Source organism: Chrysochloris asiatica, unplaced genomic scaffold, assembly GCF_000296735.1.
Source record: "Chrysochloris asiatica unplaced genomic scaffold, ChrAsi1.0 scaffold00004, whole genome shotgun sequence".
In the NCBI taxonomy this organism is placed as follows: Eukaryota; Metazoa; Chordata; class Mammalia; order Afrosoricida; family Chrysochloridae; genus Chrysochloris; species Chrysochloris asiatica.
This window is the reverse complement of record NW_006408522.1, coordinates 12,580,103-12,591,128: the sequence shown is the minus strand read 5'-3', so window position 1 is coordinate 12,591,128 and position 11,026 is coordinate 12,580,103. Positions and strand designations below refer to the sequence as shown.

The following is an 11,026-nucleotide window of genomic DNA, read 5'->3' as shown; positions in this document are numbered from 1 at the left end:
TTTAGGAGTTATCTGTGGCCTTAATACTTAGATGGGTGTATATTTGGTATTTGTATGCTTTCTGATTGCCTCCAGGTAGATGTGATCAGGAGATGGGCTTCCCTTTTCACTCTTCTTCCTGAGAAATTTCAAGATGCCACTGTTGATCGTTATGACGTATCTCAGGATTTAATTTTTGACCTATTTCCTTTTTAGTCTGCCTGTCCCACTCCACTATCCCTGTTCAGGCATTTTTCTTAGTGATAATTAGTTCCATGCCAGTTGTGGCCATATTGTGCTGACGTTTGGTTTTAAGGGGAAACTGTCGCTTTAAATTTCGAGTAGATCTGTGCGCATGTGTAGCAGAACCCTCCGGGGTCGGGGTGTGGTGTCCACTCACTCAGGCACCCTCTCTAGTCACCAGAATGGAGGTGCACAGACAGCGAGAAACCAATGAACACATGTTCCACACCTTCATCTCTACGGTTCTGTCAGGCATCCGTGGCTGCTCTGATCCTTCCCCCGTTCAGTCTCACCCAAAATGGCAGCTCCCGGAGCAGCTGAGCATCTTGAGTTAGAAAGCAATGGATTTCTTGCTTCTGCTACAAATTCCCCTAGCTGTAAGCCTTCCAGCCTTCTAGATATTCCTTTATGTGTGATTCAGAGTTCTGGGACCATCCCCTGAGCCTGGTCGGTCCAGTATTCTGTGTTGTTGTTGGCAGAGCTCCTCACTGCACTTTCACCCAAACTGCCATCTTGTTTGTTCTCTGAGTTAATTAAATTTTTGACCAAATATATCATGCTAGTTTTTAATTTGATTATTTTGCATGGCCCATGAACAATGTTATAAAATTTGGCAGAGAAACAGTTCCCCACCGCTGCTATATAGGGTTTGCAAGGAGCAGCTGGTGAATTTGAACTGCCAACCTTGTGATTAGCAGTCGGGTGCTTATCCTACATCACCACACCAAGATTCCATCTAATCCCCTGGGTGGACCACAAACACCTCATATTTGTACAGTCAGGGTCGCTATGGGTCAAAACCGACTAGATGGCACTTAACAACAACAAAAACCCAGACATTTGGAGTCCTGGTGTGGCACTACAGGAGAAGCACTGGACTGCTAGTCTCAAGGTCAGTAGTTCAAACCCACCAGCTGCTTCTCAGAAACCTTATACAGGGTCACTATGACTCTACTACAAGAACTGACTTGACGGCACTCAACAACAAAATGTCTACATGTCAGAGCATAAATCTGTAAAAACTGTCTTAGAAAATCATGTGACATACCAAAATGTGTATACCAGACTTTATACTACATGATCGCACACATACATGCTCAGAATGGAAATCCCCTGCTGCTATGAGGCAACTTCCTGCACTCTGTTGTTATTGAGTGCTGTCGAGTCAGTTCTGACTCATAGCAACCTTGAATAGGGTTTCCAAGGAGCAGCTGGTGAGTTTAAATCGCCAACTTTGTAGTTAGCGGTCCAGTGCTTATCTAACAGGAGCATCAGGACTCCTTTAAGTGCTAACACTTCCTTTTCACAATAAAATGCTGTGTGACTTTTAGATCACTGTTTAATATTTCTAAGTTCATGTGGTGTCTCTATATCTGTTATATCATGGCATATAATGTTGAAGAGCACACCAACTTTAGAAAGAGGTTGTAAGGAGAATGTGACTACTCTCCTCTTAATACTGTTTGCATAACTGTAGAAATAAATGTATACAACCCACCACAGACAATAATATTGCTGTTCTGGAGAATCTTAGGATGGCTTCTGAGACTACCAGAACACAGAAACAGTCTTCAGTGAAAATCTTTACAACTTCTTAGTGCTTTGAAGTTTTTTATGCCCAATTCGAAGTGATAGTTATAGCTACATATACTTATCAGCAAAATTAAATTCTGAGCTTAGGTAATAAAAAAGTGCTTTTTCTTAATGATACAGAAGTGTGAACAATTATGACAAGATATGAATACCAATTAATCCTCTGCTCAGGAGAAGCACTGCTTCTTAAACTATACTGGTAAATTTATTAATATGGACAGAATTTAGGAATAACAAATGGGCATCTTCTATTTTAAATAGTTACAAAAGAAAACATCCATTGCTAAATGTAGTAAGGTCAGTTTTTGGCTTGAAATAGCAATAAACACAAGTGTGTGGTTTTATGGAGGCTTACAAATTTCACAAAGGCCCAGAAGTCCTTGGAGTAAATAAGAATTTATAGCTCCCTTCCTTGAATGAAGCATAAGAATACATGAAAAAGAGCAAGGGCTCTACAATGAAATAGTAACATTTTTCGAAGCTTTAGTTTCCTCATCTATAAAATGCAAATAAAACAGGACGCTGAAAGACGAGGACAGAAGAAGGAGATACATTCAAAATGTAATGCTGGCCAAGAATATTGAATATGCTGTGAACTGCCAGAAGAATAAACTGTCAGTCTTAGAAGAAATAAGAGAGGGCTTCACAAAGTCATTTACCTTTTCATTTCATTTGCCGATGAAATTTCTGAAGCCTTCTCATACAACCAGAATGCTCCTCAGAAGCAAGGATGTCAAAACTTCAGCTCCCTTACTTTGGACAAATCATCAGGGAAGACCATGGGTTGGTAGAGGGTCAGTGAAAACAAGGGGTATTCTCAATGAGACAGACTAATACAACAGCCACAACAACGGACTCAAACATAGCAGCAATCATGAAGATGGCACAGGGTCCGCCAGCGTACACACAAGATCGCCATGAGTAATCGCCAACTCCATGGCAACTAAGAGTACAGCTCACACGCAGGGTTATTGTGAGGATTCAATGAAGTAATGCAAGTAAAGAATTTTACTTAGTGCCAGGTGTTGCTACTCCTGCTGCTGCTACTACTATCACTAGAACCTTGTTGTTTGTTGTTGTTATGAGCTGTCAAGTCAGTTCGGACTCGGAGCGAGCCTGTATAGGGTTTTTGATTTGTTTTGTTTTGTTTTGTTGGTACTTAACATCTTTAATAGAATCTCTAGAATTTATCCTTTAATTGTAGCAGTTATTAAATGTTACTGACAAATTACATCATATCGCTGACAAATTACATCATTTCACAGATCCTTCTGTGATTTCTGCTATCTTGTTTTTTGTTTCCTTTGTCTTCAATCTTTTCCCTCTTCTTTACAGGGTTGGCTCTGGACATTATACAGCATTTTCAACTCATGAAGGGCGCAGGTTCCATTTCAATGACAGCACGGTAACACTGACTAATGAAGAGACCGTGCTAAAGGCTAAGGCCTACATCCTTTTTTACGGGAGCGCCAGGCCAAGGCTGGATCTGATAAACTTTAATACCGCCTCTAAATCATTATTTGTCAACTATACCGGACAAATATTTCCAATTTTCCATAAATACTTGATCCAAGATTTAATTTCATTATGCACTTTTCAATTTCCTATTTTGGACTTAGTTTTATTTTGTCAATGGTAGTGACTTATTGAACATGGGCACCAACTAATTTTTTTTTTAGTTCTACCAGAAAACCTCAGCAGACATTTTGATTTGCTGTTTCTAGTTGTAATAATTGAATTTTTATATGTAGTTCCAAGAACTTAGTTCCATTTGACTTTTTTATATAAATGTGTTCAGGTCTCAGTGTGAGGCGCATTGACATCGATGCTTCGTTCCGCTCCCGTGCTGACAACAGGCTGTTGCTGGTGGTGAAGAGCAGCCTGCCGGCCTTCGTCCTTTCCTAGCTTTTCTGGAGATCAGGCTGCCTGTCCCGTGTGGCCCGCGAGATTTCCGTGACTGCTCAGTCATCATTCTTTTTGTCTTATAAAAACTCCTTCAGTTATCTATTCGGAGGATGCCATCTTAGGGCTCCGAGCCGGGTTCTCGCTCCAGGAAATGCCTACTCCAACACCCTGGAGGGTCCTGGCAGCCGTCAGGGCAGGGGGCCTGACCCTTCTGTATAGGATTTTGAAAGAGTAGCTGATGCGTACGAACTGCCAACCTTGCTTATCCATCAGTGCCATACCAAAACTTATATTTAAATAAATAATGACAAGTAATTTCATCCATCCATCCTTATAGACTGGCATTAAGAAAACTACCGCCTGTGGAACAAATGAGTCTTGCCACCTGTTTTTGTTTTGCCTATAAACTAAGGATAATTTTTACATTTTTAAAAAATGACTGGGTCAAAGAGAAAAAAAACAACAACAGTATTTTGTGTCATGGTAAAATTATATGACACTTAAAATTTAAGTGTTCATAAAGTTTTATGAGCTCTGGTGATACTGTGGGTTAGGCATTGGGCTGCTAACCGCAAGGTTCTCAGTTCAAAACCCACAAACTGCACTCATCGGGAAAAAGATGAGACTGTCTGTTTTAGTAAAGATTTGTTTACTCTGGAGTCCTGGTGTGGCACTGTGGGATAAAGCACTGTACTGCGAGGTTGGTTTGAACCACAAGGTCAGCTGTTAAAATTCACCAGTCACTCCTTGGAAACCCTATACAGGGTTGTCATGAGTCTGACTCAACAGCACTTAACAACAACAACAACAACAACAACTCTGTCCTCTAGGGTTGCTATGAGTCAGAATCAACTCAATGACAGTGGGTTTGGGTTTGGTTAGAAATAACAGCTTTATTGGAACACAGCCACACTCTTTCACTTATTTATTTTTACACAATAGCATAGTGGAGTAGCTGCAACATAGGTCAGATGGTCTGCAAAGTCTAAAGTATTTACTATCCGACCCTTTACAGAAAAAGTTTGTCAACTCCTGCTCTAAAAGCTAGAATGTAGCAACTATTTTGAAATGGAAAACATGGGTATTTTCTTTTTAAATCAGTTAATTTGACAGATTTTCAGACAGTGTTGTAAGCAATGAAAAATATGTTCAAGACAATTCATTACAATAGTTACAATCCTTCTATTGGAAATCACTGTATTTCCATTCACAAAAAATTACAAACAAAATAACTTTAAATATTATTATTATTAAGCTCTAATACCAGTATTGGTATATAATAATAAAAAGAACTTGAAAACCCTCCTTACTGTGAGCTTAAATTTAAGAAGGTACACACACAAAAAGAGCTACAATCAAACATAAAGTTAACACCAAAAAGAAGAGAAAAACTAAAAGGCATTCAGGATCACTGATTCTCCAACCTAATTCATCATCTTTGGGGGAAAAGAAAGATATCTGGAAGTCATTATAGGAAACAATATGAAAAACTACAATTATATTACAAGAGGAAAGTGAAGGAAACCAGAATATTTTTAAGTGAACTTAAAAGCAGCTAAGAAGACGATACAATAATACTAACCCTAATAGGCAGGCAAACACAGAAAAGGGAGTATAAGGAAAAGGAGAAAGTGACTACAACATGGCAGTCACTTAAGTTCAGAATCTGTCAATTTACTCTCTTCCTTTCCCAAAAAGTCTTGTTCGATTTTAAATCATTTATAAGCTCTAAGACAAAAACATTACAGAGAAATTATTCTAATCTAAGATTTCATTAAGTATTTAAAGAAGCCACTACAGAGATGAACAGTCTATTAAAGGTACAAAAAAAAAACTGCATTTGGAGAAATTATATCTCCTGACAGAGGAAGAAAACCTACAAAAATATCAAATTACTAAGAAAATTGCAATCAACATACAGACCAGGTACATGATAATTTTGTTGGAAGAATAGAAGTCAAAGGAGTTCATATTCCTGGTTGTGAAGGAAGACTGTAGCGTGGAGCTTGAGGAGAAATGTAGAAGGGAAATTAGAATAGGAATCAAATAGGGATGAGTAAAAAAAAGATTGGAAAAGGGCATTCATGAATGCATGATTTCTCAGGTAACAAAAATCATAAATGTATACTACCCAGAATAATTATGCTATTTTTATAGTAATCCAGCATCAGAGACAACAAGCAGTTGAAGATATTACAGTACAGACATTTTCAAAGCTGATGAACAAAAAGCAAAACTAGTTAAGGCATGCCAGTACCTATTACTAAAGGTAAGAATGAAATTATTGTCAATAAATTCCTGGTTGTAGAAAGAAAGCTAGAATAAAGCTGCCAAGTTAAGATAACATGCAAAAATTAAGATACTAGACTCTGTGCAATCAAAATTTTTAAGTTATAAGTATTTAAGAGGCATATGAATTAGAAGAATGTATTTGTGCAGTATTATAATGATGCACTCTACTGAATGAGAGTATGGAATATAAACAATGGCAGAATTAAATGGGGAAGTCTAAAGTTATTTTCTATTCCTGAAACACAGAAAAAGAACTCTGTGCTTCAGGAATAGAAAATAAACAACAAATTACCATTTCATATAAAGGCCACAGTAGGAGATAAAATGTACAATGATAAACCTAACGCCTTGCCATGCTAAGATCAAAGAAATGCTCAAAGTACAAAAATATCTAAAATATCCCTTAAATACTACACAAATAGCCACACTGCAGTTTATAGAAGGCAATGATGTTGTTTTAGCTTCAATGGCCCACACATGCAGTCTTTTAACATTAATCATACAGGCTGATAACAGCAATATGGGATTTCAGATTCAATCAGAATTGGTTGGCTCATAGTTCCAAATATAATTAGTAGTTGTATCATCTCAATAACATAAGACTGGCATGGGCTGACAAGGAAATCGTCTTCTTATATTGGCTTACTCATTACAGTGAGACTTTCTTGTGATTCTAGTATCTGAAGGCTCATTTGTCTCCACATTATTTTAACTATTCATATTACTTTTTGCTACAGGCTACTTGATAAAATGTAAGTACTTACTAATATCATCTTCATGATAAATGACAGAGTGAAATGGCAAAGTTCGGTCTTTAATATATCTCTCTGCTGGCTCAACATAAAATGTGCCACCAAGAGTCTGGATAAATCCTTCAAATCTTCCATCAGTAACAGACCCATGGCTAAAACTTCCTTCTTCACCTATTAATGAAAGCAACAAACTCTTGAAAAGTTGATTTGGACATAAATGTTAAAGTAATTCTCTTTTACAAAGCCACAAATAAATGAATCAATAAAATGTTTAATCCTGAATATAAATTTACTGAGTGATTTTATCTCTTAATAAATACATCATGCTATTTAAGTACTAGTGAACAACTACTACTTAAAATATATCAATTACTAATAACAATAATAAAACATAGAGCATCTGTCTTGTTACAATCATATTCTCCGCACACAGCACAGTGAGTGGCATAAATCCAAAAGGCACTGAATAAGTAATTGTTACATTAAATTAACTTATAGTAAAGCAAACAGACCCACTGCACTAAATGGTAAATGATACAGAGGAATGGGAGACAAACGAAGGGATCTTTAAAAGTTAAAGTTACTTTTTAAATTTCTCTCATTAAACAAAAGGCATGCTTTCCATAATTTTTAAGTTTACCATGATTTTGAATTAAACTCTCTCTATACATAGAAATAAAATTTGAAACAATTTTTTTCTTAATAACTGAGGATTACATTGAGTACCTAGTAATACACAAGGTTACAGCATGCTACTTTGTCCCTCTCTAATACCTTCAGATGGCTTTTATTTTTCAGCTTTTTTATGACTTCTATAATTGCTCTGTTCTGCTTATACTTTAACTTTCTATTGGGATACATGTGCTTCTCACTGCCCCCATACACACACACTTTTAGATCTAATACAGAATAAGAAATTAGCCAGAACTGTGAAGAAAAAAAAAAGATTCTGAAAATCCATGGGATGGGGGAATTTCCTATGACTTTGTCACATTATTTTTGACTATTACTTTTTTTTTTTTTTTTAAACAGTTTCCTTTAATAGTCAGAACTGACTTCATGACAGTAGGGTTGGTTTTGGTCTTCTAAAATTCAACAAAGCTACTACTAACTTCTTGCTTCAAGACCATTAAGTTCAGAAAATTACAGAAGTCATTAATTTTGGTTGTTTTTTTTTTTTTTTAATCTAACAGTTTGGAGGTGGTAGAGAAAGCCAAAAATTCATACCTTTCAGAAGCCAGCATACATGTAAAGATAAATCCAAGGATTACTTCATTTTTCAAAGATCATTACCCTTCACAATATGTTTAATCTCCTTGAGATTTACACAGCTTTTCTAAAATACCTGCTTAGGCATCAAAAAAAAAAAAAAAAATACATTCTTGTGTAGAAAAAAATTAAGGAGTTCTTTGAAGGTTCAACTTACCAAAAATATGTCCAGTGTAAATATGAGAGGTATCATAATCAAGTACTTTATTTGATGTTTCTACTTTAAATTCATCACTGAAAAGGGAAGTATCCCTCTTCATTCGTAGGTTGAACTGTCTGTAAATTGGGATGGGAAAGGGAAAAAAAAAAAAAAACTGAAATTAAAATAATTCCAATTTTATACTTTTTTTATTTTTTAATCTGCAGAATATGGGTTGTGTCACGTAATTTGGCTACATGGGAATTATAATGACCAAGAATTTCTTTTCAAAAGTTTGCTCTGCAAGGTAGAATCTCCACTGAGTAGTATCCAATCTGTCTAGGAGGGGCTGATGAAAAGAGATGCGGATAGGTCTCTTGCGATACAATAGTGAATAACTGCTATCAGGACTGATTGTAAGGGCTGGGAATGTAAAGGTAGACGTTTTGTGGCAAAAAGAGGGGAGTGGTTAACTTTGCAGAGGTCGCTGGGAACATCAAGGAAGAAGAGTGGAGAACGGAACCCTCCCCAGAGAAGCAGTGATGCCAAAGATGGAGGCAGAGATGATGACGTGGAGAGATGGAGCAGCTAGGGACTTAGAACCCAGAGAGGGAGAGGGGCTGTGTGCTGACAACAGGGGGGCAGACTTGCAGGGTATACCCTTTGGTTGGCTGATGGTGAATGGAGAGGATTGTAACCATGGCAATGAAACAATATACAATAGCATAAATGTGAAGCTAATGTTCTCCCATGTAAACTACCATATAATTTACCATAAAGCATTGAAAGAAAAAAAAAAAAAGTTCACTCTGAAGTTCAGCCTAGTAGCTGTAGTAGGATTCTAAACGATGTACAATTAAAAAGTCATTGCCTACAGGCTGATTCATACAAGGAATACAAGATCATTCCAGCAGCAACCATGCTGCTTGAGAATAAAAACAAACTTCCTGCCCCAATTACTATTTTTGATCACTATCCTACTCTCTTATTTCTGTAACTTTTCCACTTTCTCTACTTTTCACAACTCAAATAATACATGAAAGTGACATCTATATTAGATGCTTAATATCTCTTCTCCAAGAAGCAATATACATGGTCTTTACACATATTTTTTATTATTAAGAGCCATCAAGTCGGTTCCAACTCACAGCAACCCTGTATAGGGTTTCCAAGAAGTGGCTGGTGGATTTGAACCACCAACCTAGCAGTTAGCAGTACAGTGCTTATTCAACAGCATTGCACCAGGACTGTAGTATGTTGTGTTTTTTTTAGTGGTGTGTATGGATTGTATCAAATATGCAAGAGCACTATGAGAAAGTTTTATATATTGTTAAATACCTGAGTCACCAAAACAGCACAGAGACATAAAGTAAGCACATGCTGTTGAAGAAAATGGTGGTGATTGGTTTGCTCAATAAAGCATCCACAAACCTTCAATTTGTTGTTGTTTTTTTTAACCTCCCTATTATCTGTGAAGGGCAATAAATTGAGGTATGGTCTATGTAATGAATAGAAGCATCAAGTCTCTTTAAACATGTTGTTGTTGTTTAGTGCTGTCAAGTTGGTTCTGACCCATAGCAACTCTGTATAAGGTTTCCGAGGAACGGCTGGTGAGCTTGAACCACCAACCTTGAGGCTCAAACCAACTTTGCAGTCAGCACATTAACCTACTGTGCCACACCAGAACTCCTTAAAGACACATAGGAAACTGATAATACAAAACGTAAAAAAAAAAATTATTAACAGCAACAAGAATAGGAAATGAGCAGCTGGAAAACAAAGTAAAGGAGACTTTACTGTATACCCTCTTTTGGACCCTATGAATTGTGAAGCATGTGAATTTATGTTTTATTTTTAAAATGTGAATTGAAATAACATCTTAAGATACTAAATGAAACTAAGCAATTTGGAGGAGAAAAAAAATCCACTTCCATTTCCAAACAACTGACACAGATGTACATGGAGACTTCTGCTGCTAACCATAAGAGAGAATCATTACTGGACTTGTCTTCCACTATAAAAATAGAGTTTTTCAGTTACGTATATCAAACAACTGGTTTTAGACAACAGGCAACTGGCAGTGTAAAACTGTAATCTCTGAAAGAAGGAAAAGAAACATGGTGAGCTCCAAGACTGTCCTAGCTATCTGCCTGGAGGCATTTCTGGACTACAATTCAAATCAGAGCACAACAGTCTCCTTATGTTCAGAAGGCAGAAGAGACAGCTGGATTTTGCAAGGCAGAGGAGCAGAAACAAAGATGCAATTATGAGAAAGAGTTCTAGAAATCTGCATAGAGACACTAATGTGACATGCAGAGAGACAATGAACTACACTGGACCAAAGGAATACTTAATTACTGAGGTGCTGTAAATCGATCAACTACTGGATCTTGCAAGGAGTAGTTGTTGCTGTTGCTAACTGCCGTTGAGTCAATTCGGATTCATAAAGATCCTGTATAGGATTTCCAAGGAGCAGCTGGTAGGCTTGAGCTACCAATGCTGCAGCTAGCAGTCCAGTATTTATGCTATAGCACCACACCAGCACTCCTGCAAGGAGTAGAGATACATTCAAACTCTAACCAAGCAAGGGAGGGATTCTGCTGTCATTTAATAGAGCACCCAAAAAGGCTAACCATTAGAAGCAGAAACAAACTAGTCCTCAAGTAAAGGCTACTCTCCTTGGACCTTATGCAAGGTCGCTATGAGTCGGAACCAACTTAACAGCACTTAACAACACCAATACACCCTAAGAGCCCTGGTGGCACAGTGGTTGAAGCGCTCAGCTGCTAACCAAAAGGTGCACTAGAGGGGAAAAGACGTGGCAGTCTTCTTGAAAACCTGCCCTGTGGTCAGT

At 37.3% G+C, this 11,026-nt stretch overlaps 1 protein-coding gene across 1 annotated transcript in view; it reads right to left on the bottom strand.

The window, feature by feature from the left end:
- The window catches only part of ADAM10 (ADAM metallopeptidase domain 10), a 271,540-nt gene that overhangs the window by 142,410 nt on the left and 118,104 nt on the right, over nucleotides 1-11,026 (bottom strand). The window contains exons 3-4 of the mRNA XM_006831603.1: nucleotides 8,191-8,309; nucleotides 6,777-6,935 (exon numbers count right to left, since the gene is read on the bottom strand). Of these exons, the coding sequence (XP_006831666.1) occupies nucleotides 6,777-6,935; nucleotides 8,191-8,309 (278 nt within the window). The remainder of the gene's footprint in view (nucleotides 1-6,776; nucleotides 6,936-8,190; nucleotides 8,310-11,026) is intronic.